The sequence below is a fragment of the Elephas maximus genome, chromosome 20, assembly GCF_024166365.1.
Source record: "Elephas maximus indicus isolate mEleMax1 chromosome 20, mEleMax1 primary haplotype, whole genome shotgun sequence".
Lineage (NCBI taxonomy): Eukaryota > Metazoa > Chordata > Mammalia > Proboscidea > Elephantidae > Elephas > Elephas maximus.
In genome coordinates, this window is record NC_064838.1 from 9,544,258 (window position 1) to 9,569,504 (window position 25,247).

Below are 25,247 nucleotides of genomic sequence, written 5' to 3' on the forward strand. Positions count from 1 at the left end.
AAGTTTAAAAAGTATGAAAAGTCATGCAATACGTACAGTCAGGGAACGTTTCCTGCCTGCCAGTTAAGAGCTCCCTACTTGGTGTGAATTCACAAAGTAGAATAAAAACCTGGATCTAAGGGGTAAGGCAAAAAAGGAGCCTGTAGCCACATTACCCACAAGAATCCATCGGACCCTGGCTCTCTGGGTACTTCCTGGGTTTAAGTTCAATGTGAAATGATATTGCAAATAAATCTCAGATGGGAATGAACGAAATATAAGCATCAAAGGAAAAGAGATTTTACCACATAAAAAATTACAGATATTCAAAAGATCAACTGAGAAAAAAAATTTAGTAGAAGGATGGCAAAAGCATGCTTCTTCCTATCTTAATTATATCAAGAGTTCATTTAAAAAGTTCACAGGAATCAGAGCAATAAGGAAACAGTGAACGCTGGTATGTAAAACAGCACAGGGCATGAACAAGCAATTCACAAAAAAGGAAATACAACTAATGTGGAAAACTGGGTAAGGTCCAAAAGTTATCAAAAATGCCCATTAAAAACAAGTTGAGATTTTTAATCAATAATCAAAAGTGATGACAATGAAGGTTGACACGGGCACCAGTGAAACGGTCCTGCTGCACACGGCTAGAAACGGCCCTCCTGCGCATGGCTAGTGGCAGTGTGAGGGCTGTCCCTGCTGCACGCGGCTAGTGGCAGTGTGAGGGCGTAAACGATCAATACTTCTGAATCCCGCAGTCAAGCACTGGGCGTTCTAATAAAAAATGCTCTAAATATAGGCAGGAAAACCGGACATGCAAAAATTACACTGTCTCTTACAAAACCAAGAAATTAGATGCAAAATTAAACGTCTAAAAATAGTGGTTCTTGAATGTCTAAAAATAGTGGAACTGCTAAAAGGACAGGAAATCAGTGTTATGAAAGCTGTGAAAGAAAATGGGGAGGATACGAAATGAGTATAAAATCATGTAAAAACATGGTGACAAGATTAAGTAAAAATACACTAAATGCTGATAATAACTATGTTAATGTGATGGGATTATGAAAAGTACTATCAATATCTTTATATTTTCTATATCACAATATAACACTATAAGTAAAAAAAAAAATTTGTGTAAGTACTTACTATAATATGTACTGTAAGTATCTTTCTATATTATACTATAAATACAAGTACTTACTAGATGTACTATAAGTACATACTAAAAGTACTATAAGTATATCTTACTATAACTATGGTATCTTTCTATATCGTACTATAAGTAATACGTACTATAAGTGCTGTAAGCACATACTGTATGATATAGAAAATTTAAAGGTATCGATGGGACTTTTCCTAATCCTATCACATTAACATGGTTATTATTAACATTTAGTATGTTTTTATTTAATCTTGCCAGCCATGTTTTTACATGATTTATACTCACTTACATTACTACAATGATGAGAAAAAAAATCTTCACATGAGGTGTTAAATTCTGCAACATTTCACTGGTTTAAAACCTACAGGAAAAGACATTACAAGCTCCTAATACGACTTCCTGATTTATTTATTCATAGACAGAGAAGCTTAACAGAAGCAAGATGGCACCACAGGGCACAAGGAGACGTAGCACATCCTGACACAACTCTTCCCTGACCCTTTCAGTCCCTAACACAGATGACACTTTCCACGTGAGTAGACTTGTGAAAGCAGTCAAACTCTTGTTTTGCCATTGTCATTATACCTGTGAGGCACATCATTAAGGCACTGAGAATTACCTATTCAATATCTATTCACCCCTCCTTCCTGACAGAGCCCTGTTCTATTATAGGAGGAGGCAGCAGGCCCAGACAAAAAGAATTTCCCAGACTTCCTTGTGGATAAGAGTGGGTATGTGAATAAGTTCTGGTCATGGATATGTCTTCTAGGAAAGCTCCTTACAAGGCGGAGGGTAGACTCAAGTGATAGACTTCCTTTTGCCCTTACTACCTTCTTCCTTCTTGGAAGGAAGAGATAATGACTGGAGCTGGAGTAGCCAACTTGCAATTGTGAGGCATCCTTAAATGGAAACCATTTACTAAGGATACAAGAGTTAAAAAAAAAAAATCCCTAATGACACCAGGGAGCTGTCATACCAGCGTCAGACTCCTTTGAAATAAAATCCCTAATTTGTTTAACCTACTGTTTTTCAGATCTCTATTACTTATTGGCAAAAACAATTCACCATCTTTGAAGAATTTACATTAAAATCTGTGTATTTCCAACGCAACAGGTGGAAGGTCGTCCCTGTGACCAGCTTGACTGTTGGAGAAGCTGTCACCCTGTTGTCAGCCAGCGCCCTGCTGGGGCCCATTTGTGCTCGTCCTGTCAGCCACGTCCCGTGGGGTGGCAGGCACACTGTGGCCCCAGGTGCAGGCCTTGGTGCCCATCATCTTGGAGCCACCTGTGCTGGACCTGAAGAGGCCCTTCCTGTGCCAGGAGTCGCTGAGCAAGCAGGCCACTGGCTGGCCTTTGGTCACCTGGGGCCTCAAAGTTCCTGCTTCTGTTTGTTATTCCCAGACAGACATCAAAGTGCCTGGCACTTCACTGTCATCCCATGGAAGTGTTAGATAATACAAAGTCTTCAAAATAGCAGTGAGGCTAGAAATGGCTTCTCATATTTGGTAACTGCAAACTACTGTGTGTGTCCCATATGCTGCCAAGAACGTGGTCTCCCAGCTTGTTTCCAGCATGAGTGCTTCAGGTGATGTGTTGGCCATGCCGAAAATCAAAATCAAGTTATCCAATATTCCAGAAGAACACGCCCTCCAAATGGAGAGGCAAACCTCTGCTTGTGCGTCACAGAACCAAGAAAGAAATTGAGCAGGTAGCTGCCGTTGAAGTATCCCAGTTGAGGGACCTATGGCATGACTGAGAATGAGTAAAGAAACCTGAATGGGTTATCCTGATAGGTGTTGGCACCCATCTTGGTTGTATACCCACTGCAAATGCACGAGATTTGGGTGGTTATCACTGGCCTTGCCATGGGTCACACTATGATGCGTCCGACAGATCGATCAGGAAGAGGCTCGCACCTCTCAACCTTCAAGTTTCCTCATATGAGTTCACCAGTGATGATATGGTTGTTGTTGGTAAGAGACTTGGACTCAATACACAGGCTTCTTTCAGTCTCCATGCCATCTGAGGAGAGTTATTTGAGAGCAAGCCTTCTGTACTCCACGTTGCTTGATTTGGAATACTTAAGAATTGCTAATAATGTATTTGCAAACACTGTGAAGTACATTGAATTTAATGTTGAACACTTTCAAGCATTCACCTAATAAAACCACTGATGAACACTGGTGAGCTCCGTCATAGACTTGAAATGTGCCATGTCTTTGATAGTTAATTCTAATGAGAAATTACAGACTAGTGTACAAAAAATAAATTAAATCTATGCATTTCCATTTCAGAGAATGTTTACAATATTAATTGGGTTCTGGTTCTTGAGTCAAATTCAGCATCATTAAGGCCATATTCTCATGAGCTCTGAGAACCATGACATTAAACCCATTTCTTCCTCAATCCTCCATTTCTTCTGTGTCTGCCACCAGTAATCATTCCTTTGGGAGACCAATTTAAATAGAACTTCCAAACCATCATTTAGAACTAGATCTACATTGGGGATATCAAGTTTTTCTTTCTTTCTTTTTTTTTTTTTTTAAACTAAAGCATACAATTAGAACATCACATGACGGCAAGCTACATAAACATTTTTATTCATACCAATGATAAAATATCACCATGAAAATCAATTCCATATTTCTGGATAAAGATAACAAACTGAACACATGCACCTAATTTTGCTCTATTTCCAAATCCCTCAAAAAAACCTTTGTTAAAAATATAAATCCTCAAGGACAGGAAGAACGGGAAAGGAGATGCCAGTATACTGGAAGCTGGGAAGCACATGGGCTGGTAGTAACTGACTTAGCAAACCCAAGTAAGTCCAACTCTACAGTGGCTCATGGATACTGCACCAGATAGGGCAGGACCAGAAAGGGAACTATTTATACTAAGTCAGGACAAACTGTAATTCTGATTCAGATTTACATCACTTCTAGTAAGTGACTATAAATTTTCAATTTTACCAGGTAGGTTCATGAAAAAGCTCTTTCACAGACCTAGAACCTGAACTTTACCTAGAGATTTCAAGATGACCATGGATTCATACACTCATCTCTAAAATACCAAGAATGGTATGTTTTATTTTGGGTAATCAGAGTGAAATTTCACTCTGTGTTCAACATGTAAACTCCACTGACTCCTGAAATCACTACCTGCAGCTCAGAGCCTGCACCTAGATGATAAATAAGCCTTTATAGCCTATTAGACTTCTTCACTAGTACAGTCCACAGGTACCCTTAGACTTCAGCACGTACAAAACTAAACTCTCCTTCTTCATTCTCCCTTAAAGTGAGTTTCTTGTTTCCCATCTTGACCAATCATGTCACCATCTACACACTGCCCAGTCCAAAAATCTGAGTCGTCCAAGATTCCTCTCCTTTAACTGCCACCAATTCTAATCTCTGGGGCCTGTTACCTCTTGTCAATCTCCACTACATGCATGTAACTTACTCTAACCAAAGATAGGTACATCAAGAAATGAAAGAACGGACAAGTGTGTGAGAGTACAGGCCAGGACAAGGAAGCCAGGTGCCAGGGCAAGAGAAATGACAAGTCTGCTCCCATTCTGCTTAATGAATATTTGCTCTATGAATCTGATTCCCCTCAGGTGGGCTCAACTTCTTTCTACATACACTCAAAATATGTGTGCACTGCTGAACTGAGGACAATTCTAGTAGAAGGTACATGCTTTTCCACTGTACAGTGCCCCTAAACACAAGTCAACTACCTCAGCTAGTGTGCAACAAAGTTCCTCCATGCTAAAGTTAGTTTTCTTTGCACTTATTGAGGGATGTTACGTTAGTCTCTGATATGCACCTTTTTTGAGAGATTTTCATGGGTAATTCTGATTATAAATAATTTTCACCTCGCACAGTCTTAAGAACCCAACCCCTACCTGAGATTTAACTCCCCTACACCCATTTCTCTTCATTACTATTGCCGTGATCTTAATTCAGGCACTCATCATCTCTCATCTGGATTCTCACAAGGAATCTTAGATAGCAGTCTTGTCCTCCTCCTACCCATTCCTTCTAAAACACAATCTGAACATACTGCTCTATGGCCTACCACCATGCTTTGCTATCCAACACTTCCTTTCCCTGTCACTCCCCACTTCCACTAGGCCCTCTAGTCTTCCTAAACTAATCCACTCTCATCATCACCAAACTCTCATTGTGATTATTTGCATGTGCTGCTTGCTCTTTCCTGCCCAATTCAGAGTCTAAAAATCTCTTCTGAAAGTATCACTTAATTTCTACTCAAGAGCACTGGAATTCTTTGAAATACATGATTCTGTTTTGAGCTCTGGGCAATTCAGTATCGGAGGACAGAGCACTATTTCCACCTGCCACCTTCTCAAGCCACATGCCTAGCATAAGTCTGCATATCTGAGCCTCCTTGAAACAACCCAGCAGTAATTAACTTTCACCCCGTACTTTCAAACCCAGTACGTTCAGATGACTGGTCAGAGCAGTCAGAGAGGACAACTTTGTGAGCCACTCAGGGACCCCTAATTTGGATCACTCAGACTTCTTTATGCCCAAAAAGCCTTTACCTGATGCAGCGGTTCAGTCAATGTTTTCATCAGTTTCTGTGTCTTGGCCGTGTATCTCCATATTCTACCTTGCTCCCCTTTACTATTCTATCAGTTGAGGATTGACAGCGCAAGCATGAAAGAAATTTACCATTTCCATAACTTCCTCAATCACGTCATGCAATGAACCTGGCCTGCAGAGTTCACAGCACAAAACATACAATACAGTATTTGCTTCTCCTTTGACTTAATAAAGTTGATTATTTTTTGAACTTTCATTGCAGGTACCCATTTTTGGAAAATGAAGTTTAGCTTTTCCACATTCAGAACGAACATCTCCAACTGCTTCCTGGCAAATGGTTGTATCATACTAGCTTATATGTGTCAGCTAAATCTTCTTTCAGTAAAAATTTCCTGTGGGCTGGGTCCTTGTGTCTGCATTTGGTCCCCAGGCCTAAGATCAGTGGTTTTCTAAGTGGAAAGTAAGGGATAACCCCTGGTGAGGCAGCTGGGACACACAGAATAAAGCAGCTGGGAAGAGTGCCTCATCCTAAAATTCTATCTAACAGGTCCTAGAGAAGAAAAAATGCCAAATCTGACAGGTGGGAATAATCTGTGGTTTGTTTTGGCTATAAAGACAGAGCCACTCACACACTGTCAGCTTCCTGGCTCCATTTAGTTTATATGAACCACCGTAGATGCCCAGAATGGAAAAATACACAGAGAGGCCTGCAAAACACGGCACTCATACTTGGCAATTCCTAGTTATAAAGATATAGCTGAAAAAAACCTGAGCACTTTCCAGGACTACCGTTAATAAATGCTAAATACTGTACATAGATTCGATTAACCACTATAATAGCCTTGTGGTTAATACATTTTAAATTAGAAAATTCTAAAAAATACTTCATATTCTAACATTAGAAAGAATTACATAAATGGATTGGACCATTTGACAATGTACTTGTATAGAGAACTCCAAAACTACATTATGTAGGCTTTAACACTCAAATTATGTTACATGAAATGGCTCTCTATAAAGCACGCATTTTGTACATGCAACTAATTTTAACTTCACAGGAGCATTCCCTGGGATGAAATATGTTATTGTGAGTAGAACAACTACAACCCATAACTAGGAGATACTTCCTCATTTCCCTGTGATGTTTTATTCTGTTTGAATAAGATCAATTAAATACCATAATGAAGGCCCGTAACTTGGCTCGGTTTTATTTTACAGTAAGATTTAAACTCTGAAGAAAAAAAAAAAGTTTGACTCAGTTTCCTCTGCAATAATAAATGGAAATAATAATAGTTATCTGGATACTTCACAAGGATATTAAAGTACAGTTGGTTTACCCAAATCCATTCCTCTTGCCATCTTCCTTGCTGTTGGAGCCCTCATCTGGTTTGGTTACTTATCCTCCCGGGGCCTAGGTGATCAGAGGCGGATCCCCCTCCCCAGCCCCAGGCAGAGAATCTTGATTAATCTAAGCCAGTCAAGATAATACCATCCCCCTTGCTAGTGATAGGCATAGGCAAATGAGGCAAGTCTTCTGGGAAAGAGTTTCTTAATTCTTAAAAAGTGATGTGCATAAAAAAGGTCCCTTCTTCTATCTCTGCATGCAGATACATGAAGAGGTAATACTAGGAACTCTGGCAGCCATCCCGACACCCGAGAGGAACCAACATTAAGAGGCCAGCCTAACACAGTAAGTACTGCAGAGCAAAAGATGGAAAAACTCGGATCCTTCATGGCATCTCTGAGCTCCTGAAATAACCCACCCTGCAACCACCCAACTCTGGCCTTCTCGTTTTGGCAGATAATAAACCTCTTGTGGTTTAGGCCATTTTTGTTGAGCCTAAATAACCTGATTCATACAAATATCTTTAGAAAGAACGAAAAACGCTCTCAAGAAGAATATCTTCAATTTAAAATCTCAGTAATTTGGAATTATAAATTCTTCTTAGTTAATATATTCCTCTTGGTTCCAGTTACTCACCATTAAAAAATAATGATCCTCAGGTTCTGCTCGAAGATACTTAAAAATCAGTTGTTCTATGAATCTTTCCATAAGGTCCCAGTCTTCAATTATACCATGTCGTATTGGCCACTGAAAGAAGAGACACCAACAGGTCAAGCTTCAGTCCACCACAGCAGACTTCACAGGATGGGCACAGAAGAATGAATGTGCTTTTGGAAAAAAAAATTCTTCTTTTCATGAAGTTAGTGTTAATTCATGTCAAAAATAACCAAACCAAACCCACTGCTGTCAAGTCAATTCCAACTCACAGAAGCACTATAGAACAGAGTAGAACTGCCCCCCACAGGGTTCCCAAGGCTGTGGAAGCAGACTACCACATCACAGAGCAGCTGGTGGGTTCCAACTGATGACTGTTTAATTAGCAGCCAAGTGCTTTGACCACTGGCCACCGGCACTCCTTGTAAAAAATAACAGGCACTTGAAAAACAGATTAAGTTGCCTTATTATTTATATTCTACCTTAGTACATTACCTAAGTACAAAGAATCACCTTAACAATGGGGTGACAGATTTAAAAAATGCAGACAATCTACCAGAAGATTCACTTTGAGGAGTAGACAGGCATAGAAAAAAGGGCCGGTTCATGAACGAATAATAATATGCTTTAACACCCTGGCAGCGAAAATAATTCAGGAAGAAGCTGTTAGGAGTATAGAATTTGGAGCCAGACTGCCTGGGTTTGAATCCCAGTTCTGCCACTTACTAGCTGTGTGATCTTGGGCAAATTACTTAATCTCTCTGTGGCTCAGTTTCATCATCTGTAAAATGGAGATCATTATAATAATTAAATGAATTAACATGCTCATAACTTAAAACAGTACCAGTACCTAGGCACATAATAAATGTCTTTGTAATAGTGGTACTCTAATGTTAGTAAGACAAAAATAATGGGTACAATGAAAATATAATGAGACACAGACAGACAACAGACATAATGAAATGAGGCTCTAACAAAGGAAAGAATTTACTCAAAAGAGAACTGAATAGATATTTTAACAACTTACAAAACAACTTTCATTTGCTTTAAATGTCATTAAATCATTTCTTCCATTCCTCCTACCCTGATACTATAGATATTAGCAACTAGATAATGGGAAGACATTAAAACATTTTAATGTTAGAGAGGAAGGACATAAACAAATTTGCTTTTTAGCTTCTACACACACACACACACACACACACACCCAAGTTTGGTAATATTCAAACAGTTCAAATGCATAAATTCGTATCTGGATTTATTCATTCAATAGCATTGTATGTCACATGCTATACAAGGCAGGGAGACACTAAAACAGGTAAGATTTCTGAACTCAAGGGACTTACAGTCTGTAAGAGGAGACTAACCTATAAGCAAAAATACCTACGGCACGTACAGGGCATAGTGAAGGCACAAAGAAAGTAGAAGTGAATTCTACTCCCAGCAACGGAAATGGAATTGAGGAAAAGCTTCATAAAGGAAGCTTCATAGCTCTCTTGAACTAAGTTTTTAAAAACGGGAAGACATTTTGCCAGGAGAGAATTGCAAGCCTGGGGTCAGGACAAAGTATGTGATCAGAGAGGGCAGAGGGGGCGGAGGTGTCTACTCCTAGTAGTCAATAAGTCTTGCCAAGGTTGCTACTGAAGCCCACACATCTTAAACACAATTAAAAAGGCATTATCCAATTTCACCACAGAATCTTTCTGGAGAAACTTTCAAAAGTCTCTACTGGTAAAATTCAATGTGGAGGATACGCTTGCTCATGCAAGTTAATTCTAACCGGTGCTTTTTTTTTTTTTTTTAAGAACAAATATCTAGTTAAAAATTGTAGTATTTCTTTTAAATTAATCAGTCTGCAATTTTTCACATATGACAGGTTAATTAGTCAACCTGCAATATTCCACAGAAGCAGGCTTTGCTCTCATATACAATCAAGCACTCCCTGAATTCGTTCTGCATTCTGGGGCATAGTTAATTCACATTCCCACATCAGAAATACCTCTGCTCAAAAATACAACAACAAAACCCTTTACTCAAATGTAAGAATAAAACTACATCTCACAATTCACAAATACAATTTCTAGACAGTCTACCACTTTGTATTATTTACTATACTGCTCTAAATATACACTTAAAGGGAAGGTGCAATTTCTGGGTAGAACATTACCTTGGTAGCATATGTAGGTTTATCTACGGCTTCATCCCCTATGAAAAAGTCAAGGTCATCAACTCCCCTCAACACTCTCCTTTGGGCTTGGTCGACTACTTTTGCTGACTCTCTGATGGCAATACCTTAAAAAAAAGCACGAAGAGTTACATCATTATCCACACTTACGTGGGCAATCAAGAAAGAATAATATAATCCCTGTGTATTACAAGTAAATTTTCAATGTAAGGATTTTATCTGGGCTAGGAGGGTGGTCACAGAAAAGACAGTATTAAATGCTTCCGTGGCCCTTATGTACTAACATGAAAGCGTTTTTCTCACTATATTTATAACTGGTTAGAATCAGTCTACCAACTAGACTGTAGACTCCTTGAGATGAAATAATATCATTCTTTTACACTGTTTCTCTCATGCCAGGAAGATAACATCAATAGCTAATAACAAACAGCCTAAGTGCTCGTCAACAGATGAACGGATGAACAAAACATGGTACGTACATACAATGGAATACTACTCAGCCATAAAGAAATCATTCTGCAATGTGGATGAACCTGGAGGACATTACGCTGAGCAAAATAATCATAATAGGACAAATACTATATGATCTCACTTTCATGAAATGACAAGAATAGGTGAATATACAGAGACCAATGTTCACTGGTGGTTACGGGGTGAGGGAGATCATTTTCTAGGTAGTAGTCATTTCCTGTTTACAGTGATGGGAAAGGTGGCACTGAATGTCAGTGAAGTTTGCACAGCTGACTAAAATAATTGATACCACTATGTTGCACACAAGGAAAAGGATTAAGTGGCAAATGCTATGTTATATACAATTTTGTAACAATAACAACAATAAAAAAAAAAAAAAAACATATAATAAAACAGGGGCTACAGATGCCGAGACTTCTTAGACATAACCAAACGGGATTCGTTTTCTTAAAGACTTAGGGTCATGGTCTCGTGTGACAATTCAGTCAATTGGCATAATAAAGTTCTAAAAGTTTATGTTCTACATCCTAGTTTGATGAGTAGTGTCTGGGGTCTTAAAAGCTTTTGAGTGGCCATCTAAAATACAACCATAGGTCTCTATTAGTCTGGAGCAAAAGCAAAAACAAAAACCCAAGAATCAGAGAAGGAACCAGACTACAGGACTGTCTTCATGAACCCCTACTTCCTCTACCTTGAGACTAAAAGAACTAGATGGTGCCCAGCTACCACTACCAGATATTCTGACCAAAGACACAATAGATGGATCCTGACAGAAGAGAAGAAAAATGTGGAACAGAACATCAAAGTCTTAAAGTATGCAGATTTACTGGACCCACTGAGACTGGAGGAATCCTTGAGACTACTACCCTGAGATATTCTTTAAACCTTGAAGCAAAACTACCTCTGAAATCACCTTTCCACTAAACAGCAGATTAGCTCGAAAAGTAAAAAATGTCACCCTTGAATACTGCACTCTCAAGAAATTATCTATATGAAACCAAACGGACAAAAGTTACTCTAAAACACACATAAGTTTGGAGGTCAGTGAAACTAAGTTAATGGGATGAAATAACAATAAACTGTGGACACGATATGAAGAATATAACCAATATCTTAAAACATTATGTATAAGAATAGTTGAATAGGAGCGAGTCTTGCTGTGTATTTTCACCAAAAATACAATAAAGTATTTTTAACAATAAGTACTAACGGTAATGTCGTTGCTGTGAGTTGCCATTGAATTGGCTCCTACTCCTGATGACCTTAAGAGACACTGCCTGATCCCGCGCCATCTTCATGATCATTGGTATGCCTGAGTCCACTGCTGCAGCTACTGCACCAATACATCCCACTGAGGGTTTCCCTCATTTTTTATTACCCTCTATTTTACCAAACAGTAGTAATAGTTTATATTTATCAAGCAGTCTGCTATGAGCTTTCTTTTGTAAACTATTTCATTTAATTCTTGCAATAGCTTATGCAGTAGGTCTATTATCTCCATTTAACAAAAATATAAACAGAAAGAGGCTTACAAACTATCAACAAGAAACACAGCCAGGATTGCACCTAAGCAGGCCATCAGAGTAGGTGTTAGGGAAATATTCCATAAATATATTCCTGTAATATATTAATGGAATATCACTACCTTTACATATATATTATGATGAAATTATAGCTCCTTCACACCAAATAAACATTAAAAAAAAAAAAAGTGCTAGAAAAATTTTTCAGAATTAAAGCATCAAAATTTCTTGTGAATAAATTTCAGGGGAGACAAATAAGGCTTCTGGTGTGAATTGATTCCTTCAAAATAGTCCAATAAACACTGTTTTTCTACGTTGCTGTTTCTTGGAGTGGAAAGGGCATAGACTTTGAAGTTACACACATCTGGGTCTGAACCTGGATCCAGCATTTACTAGTTAGCTGATTCAAGAAAAGTTACCCCTGAACTTCCGTATTCGCACCTCTGAAATGTGAATGCCACCACCTGCTTTTGAAGGATGTGAGGATTACATAAGATAATGTTTACAAAGTACTTAGCAGAAAACCTGCCACAGAGTACTACCCAAAAAATCACATAATCTGTTCTAAATTAGAGACCAAAAATGTGGCTGATTGAACACTTAAAAGGTACCTAGATTATTCTGGAGAGCAACTGGAAACTATGCACCACATATCATAAAGATGCATTTATCCAGCAATTTCACGTCTAAAAATTCATCCGAAAGAAATAATCAGAGTAAATAAATGTGCCTGCACACAAGCATACCATATACAAGGATACTCTTTGTAGAACTAATTTGAACAGCAACTAATGGAGGAGAAAAGTTAATGGACCTAAAATAGGGGATTAGTTAAATAAATTATATCCAACTCATAGAAACAGCTACTAAGGAGCCTTTCAGAATAATATACACAGTATGTCTCCACTATGGTAAATTTGAAGAGTGACATGTGTGTATTTATTGTATATTCTGAGAAATAAGATTAGTCAAAGATTAACACTGGTTATCCCTGGGAGGTAGAATTATGGTGATTTTTGCTTCCTTTTTTTTACTAAGATATTAGTTTTTCTACTACAAAAAAAAAAAAAAGAGCCATGGAAACAAAATAAAATTAAATGCTATATTTTTTGTGAGCTCAAGTATTCACCATTACCTCTCAAGTTCATTTATCCTTACAGCATCATTTCCAAAGGAAAAGCTGTCAAAGTAAGCCAAGCTGCAGAATTTTCTCAAACAGGAAGCTATTAAGTTGGCTGTAAATTTACCTTGAAAATTATTCCAAAACAAATTGGCAAATATACACAATTATTTTAAAGTAGATTTTCTGGAATTCCAATTTATTACAAATGCGTAATAACAAGTGTAAATTTGAAGTCTTTTTCTCAGAGAGACATCTTGAAGTAATGGCCTGGAGAAGTATAAAGAAAAAGATATAGGACAGAAATCACTCTGCTCCCTTTTTTTCAGTCCAATTCCCTACCATGTTTAAAATCTTGGAACTTTAATGTTATAAAAGCTGGCTAAGTCTGAAAGGTTGGATTTCTACAGGACTAAAGAAGACAGGAGTAAAGTAGTACTCTGGGTACTGATCCTAGAAAGGGTCGAGAATGAGAAGTGCAGAGTAGCCTGGAACTACAGAACTTAGAACGGGCTAGAAAAGCCCAATGGGTCTAAGTGCTAAGGTAACTCCAGAAACAAATAAAACCTATCTCTGAAAACTGACCACCGCACACAACACTGCACTGACAGACACAATACAGAATTCTGATGCTCGAGTTAGGTATTCCCAAGGGCCACTGGCAAGATGGCTTGAAGCAGACCTCAAAAACCCTAACACAATGTGACAGTGCAAATGATAGACGGTATCCTCTGGGCAAGATCAAACTTAATTATGCATGAATTTAGAATTAAACTGCCAAGTCAAAATAAGGGACTGTGAGGAGAAAAAGGCAAAAAGATTCAGCAATTCATGCGATCACTCAAGTACACCAAGAATTTAAAGCAATTCAATTAATCAAGCATTATAGATTGAATTGTATCCCTCCAAAAATGTGTGTCGACTTGGCGAGGCCATGAGTCCCAATATTTTGTGGTTGTCCACCATTTTGTGATCTGATGTGACTATCCTGTGTTGTAAATCCTAATCTCTATGATGTTAATGAGGCAGGATTAGAGGCAGTAATGTTAATGAGACAGGACTCAATCAACAAGATTAGTTTGTATCTTGAGTCAATCTCTTTTGAAATATAACAGAGAAAAGTGAGCTGAGAGGAGAGGGACCTCCTACCACCAATCAAGAAAATCCAGGAGCGAAGCATGTCCTTTGCACTCAAGGCCCCTGTGCTGAGAAACTCCTAGACCCAGGGAAAGATTGATGACAAGGACCTTCCCCCCGAGCTGACAGAGAGAGAAAGACTTATCCTGGAGCTGGCACCATGAATTTGAACTTTCTGCCTCCTAAACTGTGAGAGGATAAATTTCCGTTTGTTAAAGCCATCCACTTGTAGTATTTCTGTTATACCAGCACTACATAACTAGGACACTGTCACGGATTGAATTGTGTCCTCCAAAAGTATGTGTCAACTTTGCTATGCTATGATTCCCAGTATTGTGTGATTGTCCATCAGTGTGTCATGATGTGATTTTTCTATGTGTTGTAAATCCTACCCCTATGATGTTAATGAGGCAGGACTCAATCTACAAGATTACATTGTGTCCTAAGTCAACCTCTTTTGAGATATAAGAGAGAAGCAAGCAGAGAGACAGGGGGATTCATACCATCAAGAAGCAAGAGCCAGGGGAATAGCGCATCCTTTGGACCTGGAGGCCCAGTACTGAGAAGCTCCTCCACCGGGTAAGATTGATGACAAGGACCGTCCCCCAGAGCCAACACAGAAAGAAAGACTTCTCCTGGAACTGGTACCCTGAATTCAGACTTCTAGCTTTCTCTTTGTTAAAGCCAACCACTTGTGGTATTTCTGTTATAGCAACACAAGACAACTAAAACAGAATTTGGTACTGAGAGTGGGGTGCTGCTCTAACAGATCCCTACAACATGGAAGTGGTTCTGAAACTGTGACTGGGTAGAGGCTGCAGGTTTTGAAATGCCTAGAAGACCCAGACTGGTGAAGACCTAGATTGCCTTGAAGAGACTGTTGGTAGAATTATGGACATCAAAGACAACTCTTTTGAGGGCTCAGAAGGAAATGAGGAGAGCTGTTACAATGGAGATGGCATGATGGTAAGAAGCAGCAACAGAGAAATGACAGCTGCAGAACCAGGAGACCAGCATGAGACAGCTCTGGAGCCAACCCATGGAACTACAGAGCTGAGTGTCTTTGCTCAGAAGGATTCCTGGAGGAGTGGGGTGCCTAGAGGCACTTACTGGTGAAACTAGGCTTGTGGACCCAGAGAGCAGGGGAGCTGGGTGGCTTCTGATCAAAGTTTACTGGTAGAGTGGGGTACCTCCAGGCACTTATCAATGGAGCTAGGCTTGCCGACCCACAGAGCAAGAGACCTGAGTGCCTTCTGGCCAAAGTTTATTGGCAGAATAGGGTGCCACCAGGTACTTGTTGGTGGAGTTAAAGAGGTGTGGAACACTTGCCCCAGCAGGGGAGACTCAGGTGAGGAGGCCCAAGGGGCTGAGAGGCCAAGGAGCCAGGAAGCAGAAGCTGAAGAGACAAGGAACACAGGAAGCAGTGCTGCCTCAGTCTCAAAGGATATGGCCACGAGTTCTGGGATCTCAGAGGGTAGAGTTGTCACTCAGATAGACTAGAAGAGTGGGGCCACCCACATCCACTCTAGTGGGCCTGGAAGCCAGAGCTGAAGCCCAGGGCTGACTTGCTTGGTGCCTGTTATCCCTTCTTTCCCTCCAATTTCTCCCATCTGTAAAGGAAATGTCTAGCTTGTTCCTGTTCCACCACTGTATTTTGGAAGCAGATAACTTGTATTTGAGATTTCACAGATGAAGAGGAACTTTTGAACTTGGAGATAATTTAAGGTTTTTCCTATGATTTGATGGGGTGAATATGTTTTACATGTGGCAAGGACATGAATTTTGGGGGGTCAAAGGGTAGAATGTCATGGATTGAATTTGACCCCCCAAAATGTGTGTTAACTTGGCTAGGCCTTGATTTCCAGTGTTGTGTGATAGTCCACTATTTTGTCATCTGATGTGATTTTCCTATGTGTTGCAAATCCTACCTCTATGATGTTAAAGAGGCAGGATTAGAACCAGCTATAAAAAAATTTTTTTTTTTATGTTAATGAGGCAGGACTCAAGCTAGAAGACTAGGTGTGTCTTAAATCAACTCTTTTGAGATAAAAAAGAGAGAAGTGGGGGGGGCGGGGGGGGACCTCATACCACCAAGAAGCAAGAGCCAGGAGAATAGCGTGTCCTTAGGACCCAACCAGGGAAGACTGATGACAAAGACCTTCCCCCAGAGCCAAGAGAGAGAAAGACTTCCCCTGGAACTGGTGCCCTGAATTCGGATTTCTAGCCTTTTTAGACTGTGAGAGAATAAAATTTCTGTTTGTTAAAGACATCCACTTGTGGTATTTGTGTTATAGCAGCACTAGATAACTAAAACAGACACCAAGACAAGGGGAAAGGAAAAAAAAAAAAATCCCCTTAAAAAAAAGTGATAAACTTTGTAAGAATGAAGCCATCACACTCAAATTCAAATGACAATGAAGTAATTTTGATCCCCCAAAGAAAGGTAAATCAAAGCACTTTGATCTCATACTACAGTACATATATTTTTTGTTGGGCCTTCAAGACAATAATTTTAGAAAAAGAATATAAAGTACACTTCTTTTAACAATTACATAGGAAGATACAGAATCCATGAAAGAAAGTAAAGGTGTACAGAGTTTATAATGAAAATCTTTTTTGGATACCTTCAGAAATCAAGATTTGGTCCAAACAATCCTTACAAATATGAAAGAAGTGTTCAGGTGAGTAGATATCAATATTTAATGATCTATGTCACTTCAAAAATTATCTTCAGCATACCACCAAACCCTGACATAGGAGTAAAAAGAGAAGACATGAAATGTACAGTGGACATTAAGATGGAAAGGAAAAGAGACAGGGGATAACAGAATCAATATTTAAACATTCCAACTAGTTATATATATTACAGCATATCCGTACAATGGAACATCACAAATATGAAAAAGAATGAAGTAGTTCTTCATATATTAATGTAGAAGGATCGCTAAGATACAGTCTTAAGCAAAAAAAAAAAAGAGTAAAACGGTGTTCATGGTACACCACCACTTGGGTAAAAACAAATGCCCGCGTACATTTGGTAATGGACATAGAAAGTATCTCTGGAAAGATATGTAGAGTTCAGAGCAAAGAAAATTACCAGGGATACAGAGGGATATTACATAATGATAAAAGGATTTATCGGTCAAAAAGACTTAGCAATCCCAAATGTGTATGCACCAAACAATAGAGTTGTGAAATATGTGAAGCAAAAACTCATAGGAGAAATAGACAAATCCACAATTACCGTTGGAGCCTTCAACATTCCTCTCTCAACAACTGATAGAAATAGACAGAAAATTAGCAAAAATACAAAATTCAACAACACCAAGATCTAATCAACATTTATAGAACGCTCCACCAAACAACAGAATACATATTGTTTTCTAAGTACTGACTGAACTTACACCAAGATAAACCTTATCCTGGGCCATAAAACAAAACTCAACAAATATGTGTTCTGTGACCACAAAGAGCTCAACCTAAACATCAGTAACAGAACTCTAACAGGAAAATTTCCCCAAACTCGGGAACTAAACAATACACTTCTAAATAACCAAAGAGAAAGTCTCAAGTAAATTAAAAAATACATTAAACTGAACGAAAATGAAAATATAGGCAGGCAAAGCCAACGTGGGTGCTACAGACAAAATCACCACACCATCCCTCCACAGCAAAGACCCAAAAAACTAAGTAAAACAGTGACAAACATCAATCCTGGAACCCTAAACTTCAAATGAAGGGATAAAGAACTCGGTGAAGCACCAAAAAGAATAAAAAACTGACAGAACACAGAGAACTACACAGTGGAGGTCCCCTATCAGCTAACACGGCATGGATTTGCCCTCTTGGACCCATCAGCCACCAAGAACGGTGGACAGGGAATACCAGAAGGCAGCTTTATGGAGCAGCCAGCAGGTGACAGAGCATCCGGTAACCAAGTATACATGCTTTCCCACCCCTCACCCTTCTTCCCTCGGCTCGGCCTCTGCTGCTTTCCAGCAGTCAAGGTCCCTTGGCCAAAGAGACGCTGGCTCCTTGCCACTTGGATTCACCCTGCACCCACCAGCTGGCTCCCTAAGTGCCATTTTTTTGTTGCTGTTGTTGCTTTCTTGGCTTTTTTTTTGGTTTCTTCTTTCTCTCACCTCTTTCCTTTCATTTCTCTCAAACACCTGGTGCTGTGTATCATCTCTGCTCCATCTTGATGGGCTGTGCAGTAGCACTCGGCGGGGAGCCACTTCCAGTGGGCTCTCAAGGGGCGTTTCTTTTTCTTTTTTTCTCAGTTTATCTCTCTATCTTCCTTCCTTTCCTTCTTCCCAACCACCTGACCACGTGTGCCTTTCTCTTTTTTTTTTTTCCACTTTCTTATCTCTATCTTCCTTCCATTCCTTTCACCCGCTCACCTTAGCTGTGTGTGCCAACTCTGCCCTTCTTAACAGGCTGTGCCACACCTCTCGGCTGGAAAGCCACCAGCACATGGCTTCCCTGGGCTACTCCAACAACAAGCTCCCTCAGCACTGTTTTATTTAGGGGAGGGGCCCTGTTTCTCTCTCTTCTTTCCTACACCCACTCAGCTCCACACATCACAACCTCCCCCTTCCCTCCTATCTGCACCACATGCTGAGCACTACACCTCCAAGAGGCAGAGGTGTGGACCACCAGACCCTGCCCTGCACTGCCCCCAGCCCCGCTGGACACAGTGGTAGTAAGTATAGTGCCCACAGACAAGCAAACAACAAAGAACACCCAGCGCGCCTTCCCAGACACAACCAAATATAAAAAAAAGCAGGATGAAACAAACAAATCTACAATCAATAAACAAGGAAAATAATTACTCAATGTTCCAAAGACAGCAGACAATACCAAAACATATTAAAAAAAAAAAACAGGACAGGATGGTTCCAGTAGATATGTAAAATAAAAGAACAGATGACCATCCAGTAGAAGAAAGGGCATTGGAACTACCTGACTGGAAATTTAAAACTCTAATATTCAGGGCTATTCAAGAGATGAAGAAAAAGCAACAAAAAATAAGGAAAAAATAGACAAAATCATGGAAACGGCAGACAAAACAATGGTAGAATTCAGGAAAATAATACAAGAACAAAATGTCAAAATACTCAACCAGAAATCATACAAAAACAGAAATGAAAAATTCAAATGATAAACAACAAGAATTCAGAAATGGACAGCATCATAGAAGGTTTGAGGATCAAGTCTGAAATAATGGAAGACAGGAACAGCAAAACTGAAGACAAATTCTTGGATACCACTTTGAGGAAAAATCACAACAAAGAATAAAGAAAAATGAAGAAACCCTGAGAACGATGCAGGATACAATCAAAAGCAAAAATATGCTACTGATCAGAGTTCCAGAACAGGGGAGAAAACGGCAAACACAGAAAGAATCATTGGTGAATTGCTGACAGAGTACTTCCCTAATATAATGAAACATGAAAAGCTGACCATCCAAGAAGCTCAACAAACCCCATATAGGATAGACTCGAAAAGAAACTCACCCCGAAAATCATAATCACACCTCACTAAACCCAAAGACAAAGAAAAAACCCGAGAGCAGCTCAAGAAAAACAAAGTCACAAAAAGAGGGAATAACGTTAAATTCTAATTACTCGACAGAAACCATGCAGGCAAGAAGGCAATGGGATAACATATATATAACAAAATTTGCCGATCAAGAATAATATATCCTGCAAAAACTCTTGCTCAGATACGATGGTGAAATTAGGACATTTCCAGATAAACAGAAATTAAGGGAGTATGTGAAAACCAAACCAAACTTTCAAGAATTAATAAAGGGAGTCCTTCGGTTAGAGAACCAACAACAACAGACAACAGCCTGAATCTAGGACGCAAGGCTACATCAGCCAAATACCAAGGTAGGTAATGAATTCTCAAGGATAAAACAAAACTAAAAGATTCACAACAGGGAACCAGAAAAGATAATCTGTAAATGACCTCAACGATAGAACAATAAAAGAGGGAATAAACAATGTAGGTATAGAACTTTCAAATGGAGAGGAAGGCAGAGCAATACCAAGTAAAAGACTGATTTAAACTTAGGAACACAGAGGTATCAAGGTAACCACAAAGTTAACAGATCTACTCATCAAAATAAAAAAGAAAAACAATGTCTCAGTAAAACCAAAATCAACAAAATCAAACAAGCAAAAAAAAAAAAAAACCCCACAAACAAAAGGAATTCACAGAAGACTAATAGCAACAAAGAAAATGTCAGCACTACAAAAAAAAGAGCACCACAAAATGACAGCAGTAAACTCACACGTATCAATAACCATATTGAACTTACATGGCTTAAATGTACCCATAAAGACAGAGAGTGACAGAATGGATTAAAAAAACCAGACCCGTCAATATGCTGTCTAGCAAAGAGCTACCAAAAAAAAAGAGCAAGAGTGGCAATGCTAATCTCAGATAAAATAGACTTTAAAACAAAATCCATCATAAAAGACAAAGAAGGGCATTATATAATGATTAAAGGAACAACCCATCATGAAGAAACAACCATAATAAACATCAATGCACCCAATGGCAGGGCTCCGAAACACATAAAATAAACCTTTAACAGCAATGAAAAGAGAAATTGACAGTTCCACAATAATAGCAGGAGACTTCAACACACCACTCTTGGTAAAGGACAGAACATCTAGAAAGAAACTCAACAAAGATACAAAAGATCTGAAGGCCACAATCAGCCAATTTGACCTTACAGGCATATACAGAACACTCCACCGAACAGCAGAAAAGTACACACTCTTTTCTAACACAAATGGAACGTTCTCCAGAACAGGCCACATCTTAGGCCACAAAGGAATCCTAAACAAAATTCAAAACACTGAGATAATACAAAGCATCATCTCTGATCACAATGCCATAAAAGTAAAAACTAATAACAGGAAGATAAAGGAAAAAAATCAATTGCATGGAAACTCAATAGCACCCTGCTTCAAAACCACTGGGTAACAGAAGAAATCAAAGCTAAAAAAAAAAATTCCTAGAACCAAACGAGAATGAAAACACATCATACCAAAACCTTTGGGACACAGCAAAGGCAGTGCCCAGAGGTAAAATTATACTAACAGATGTACACGTCAAAAAAGAAGGGAAAAATCAAAACATTAGCTACACAACTCAAACAAATAGAAAGAGAACAGCCAAAGACACCTGCTGCCACCAGAGGAAAGAAAATAATAAAGATCAAAGCAGAAATAAATGAAAGAGAGAACAGAAAAACAAAGAATCAACAAAACCAAAAGCTGGTTCTTGGAAAGGATCAACCAAATTGACAAACCACTGGCCAACATGACAAAAGAAAAACGGAAAAGGATGCAAATAACCCAAATAAAAAATGACACGGAGGACATTACAGCAGACCCAACTGAAATAAAAAGGATCATAACAGACTAAAAAAAAAGGATGATAAAAAAAATATATACTACAACAAATTTGAAAACCTAAAGGAAACACACACTACCTACACAAACTAACAAAATGACGTTGAAAATCTGAATAGACCCATAACAAGAGAAGAGATTGAAAAGGTTATTAAAAAAAAAAAAAAAAACTCCCTCCCCGTCCCCCCACAAAAAAGCTCTGGCCCAGATGACTTCACTGGAGAATTCTACCAAATATTCACAGAAGAGCTTACAGCAGTACTACTCAAACTGTTTCAGAACACAGAAAAAGAAGGGGTACTTCCAAATACATTCTATGAAGCCAGCATAACCCCAATACCAAAACCAGGCAAAGACACCACAAAAAAAAAAGAAAATTACAAACTAATATCTCTCTTAAATATAAAACAAAAAAAACCAAACCAGTGCCGTCGAGTCAATCCCGACTCATAGTGACCCTATATAGATGCAAAAATTCTCAACATAATTCTAGCCAAAAGAATTCGGCATCATATCAAAACAAAAATACACCACGACCAAGTGGGATTCACACTAGGTATGCAAGGATGGTTCGACATTAGAAAACCAATCAACATAATCCACCACATAAATAAAAGAATCACATGATCATCTCAATCTGTGCAGAAAAGGCATTCGACAAAGTCCAACACCCACTCCTTTAAAAACTCTCAATAAAGTAAGTATAGTAGGGAAATTCCTCAACATAATAAAAGGCATCTATACAAAACCAAAAGCCAACATCATTCTTAATGGAGAGAGACTGAAAACATTCCCCTTGAGAACAGGAACAAAACAAAAACGCCCTTTATCACCACTCCTACTTAAATTCAAGTCTCGAGTTGCAAAAGTGAAGGATTCTATGGGGAAAATATTAAACAACACAGGAAGCATCAAAAGAAGTTGGAAGGAATACACAGTCATTATACTAAAAAGAATTAGTCGATGCTCAACCATTTCAAGAGGTGGCATATGATCAGGAACCGATGGTACTGAAGGAAGAAGTCCAAGCTCCTCTGAAGGCACTAGCAAAAAACAAGGCTCCAGGAATTGATGGAATATCAATTGAGATGTTTCAACAAACAGAGGCAGCGCTGGAGGTGCTTACTTGTCTATGCCAAGAAATATGAAAGACAGCTACCTGGCCAGCTGACTAGAAGAGATCCATATTTATGCCTATTCCCAAGAAAGGTGATCCAACCGAATGTGGAAATTATAGAACAATATCATTAATATCACACGCAAGCAAAATTCTGCTGAAGATCATTCAAAAGCGGCTGTAGCAGTATATCGACAGGGAACCCCCAGAAATTTAGGCCGGTTTCAGAAGAGGACTTGGAACCAGGGATATCATTGCTGATATCAGATGGATCCTGGCTGAAAGCAGAGAACACCAGAAGGATGTTTACCTGTGTTTTATTGACTATGCAAAGGCACTCGACTGTGTGGATCATAATAAATTATGGATAACATTGCGAAGAATGGGAATTCCAGAACACTTAATTGTGCTCATGAGGAACTTTTATATGGACCAAGAGGCAGTTGTTCGGACAGAACAAGGGGATAATGATTGGTTTAAAGTCAGGAAAGGTGTGCGTCAGAGTTGTATTCTTTCACCATACCTATTCAATCTGTATGCTGAGCAAATAATACGAGAAGCTGGACTATATAAAGAAGAATGGGGCATCAGGATTGGAAGAAGACTCAGTAACAACCTGCGTTAAGCAGATGACACAACCTCACCTGCTGAAAGTGAAGCGGACTGGAAGCACTTATTAATGAAGATCAAAGACCACAGCCTTCAGTATGGATTGCACCTCAACATAAAGAAAACAAAAATCCTCACAAGTGGAACAATGAGCAACATCATGATAAATGGAGAAAAGATGGAAGTTGTCAAGGATTTCATTTTACTTGGATCCACAATCAACAGCCATGGAAGCACCAGTCAAGAAATCAAAGATGCATTGCGTTGGGTAAATCTGCTGCAAAGGACCTCTTTAAAGTGTTGAAGAGCAAAGATGTCACCTTGAACACTAAGGTGCACCTGACCCAAGCCATGGTATTTTCAATCACATCGTATGCATGTGAAAGCTGGACAATGAATAAGGAAGACCAAAGAAGAGTTGACACCTTTGAATTGTGGTGTTGGTGAAGAATATTGAATATACCATGGACTGCCAAAAGAACCAACAAATCTGTCTTAGAAGAAGTACAACCAGAACGCTCCTTTGAAGCAAGGATGGCGAGACTGCATCTTATATACTTTGGACATGTTGTCAGGAGGGATCTATCCCTGGAGAAGGACATCATGCTTGGCAAAGTACAGGGTCAGTGGAAAAGAGGAAGACCCTCAACGAGGTGTACTGACACAGAGGCTGAAACAATGAGCTCAAGCATAACAACAATTGCAAGGATGGCTCAGGACCGGGCAGTGTTTGGTTCTGTTGTGCACAGGGTCGCTATGAGTCGGAACCAACTTGGCGGCACCTAACAACAACAACCTATCTAACATTGTGCTGGAAGTCCTAAGTAGAGCAATAAGGCAAGAAAAAGAAATAAAGGGCATCCAAATTGGCAAGTAGAAAGTAAAACTGTCCCTATTTGCAGACGATATGATACTATACATAGAAAACTCAAGAGACTCCACAAGAAAACTACTGGAACTAATAGAAAGCTCCAGCAGAGCGGCAGGATACAAGATAAACATATAAAAATTAGTTCGATTTCTATACAAAAATAAAGAATACAACAAAAAGGAAATTAGGAAAACAATAACATTTGTAATAGCCCCTTAAAAAATAAAATATTTAGCAATAAATCTAACCAGGTATGTAAATGACCTATACAAAGAAAACTACAAAATACTAGAAAGACACCAAAAGCAAGAAACCGAAAGAGACCTACATAAATGGGAAGACGTACCACGTTCATGGATAGACATAACATTGTAAAAATGTCAATTCTACCCAAAGCAATCTACAAAACAATGCAATCCCGATCCAGATACCAATGGCTTTCTTTAAAGAGACGGAAAAACTAATCATTAACTTTATATGGAAAAGAAAGGGGCCCCAGGTAAGTAAAGCACTATTGAAAAAGAAGAATAAAGTAGGAGGACCCCCACTACCTGATCTCAGAAGCTACTATACAGCTACAGTAGTCAAAACAGCCTGGTACTGACACAACGACAGATATACAGACCAGCGGAACAGAATTGAGAACCCAGATGTAAATCCATCCACTTTCAGTCACCTGATCTTCAACAAAGGCCCAAAGTCCATCAAAAGAGGAAAAGACAGTCTTTTTAACAAACAGTTCTGTCAAAACTGGATGTTCGCCTGTAAAAAAAAGGAAAAAGGACCCATACCTCACACCATACACAAAAACTAATTAAAAATGGACCAAAGACCCAAATATAAAACCAAAAACTACAAAGATCATAGAAGAAAAAGTAGTGTCAATGCTAGAGGCTCTAACACACAGCATTTAACAGGATACAAACCATAACTAACAATAAATACACAAACACCAGAAGATAAGCTAGATAACTGAGATCTTCTAAAAATTAAACACTTATGTTCATCAAAGGGCTTCACCAAAAGAGCAAAAAGAGAACCTACAGACTAGGAAAAAAAAAAATTTGGCTATGACAA

The 25,247-nt window shown here is 39.0% G+C and overlaps 1 protein-coding gene and 1 pseudogene across 1 annotated transcript in view; one reads left to right on the plus strand and one right to left on the minus strand.

Annotated features, from left to right (window-relative positions):
- The window catches only part of ACTR3B (actin related protein 3B), a 129,603-nt gene that overhangs the window by 63,141 nt on the left and 41,215 nt on the right, over positions 1–25,247 (minus strand). Inside the window, exons 3-4 of the mRNA XM_049863358.1 lie at positions 9,875–9,999; positions 7,690–7,800 (exon numbers count right to left, since the gene is read on the minus strand). Of these exons, the coding sequence (XP_049719315.1) occupies positions 7,690–7,800; positions 9,875–9,999 (236 nt within the window). The remainder of the gene's footprint in view (positions 1–7,689; positions 7,801–9,874; positions 10,000–25,247) is intronic.
- Positions 584–3,169, plus strand: LOC126064352 (cytochrome b-c1 complex subunit Rieske, mitochondrial-like; annotated as a pseudogene).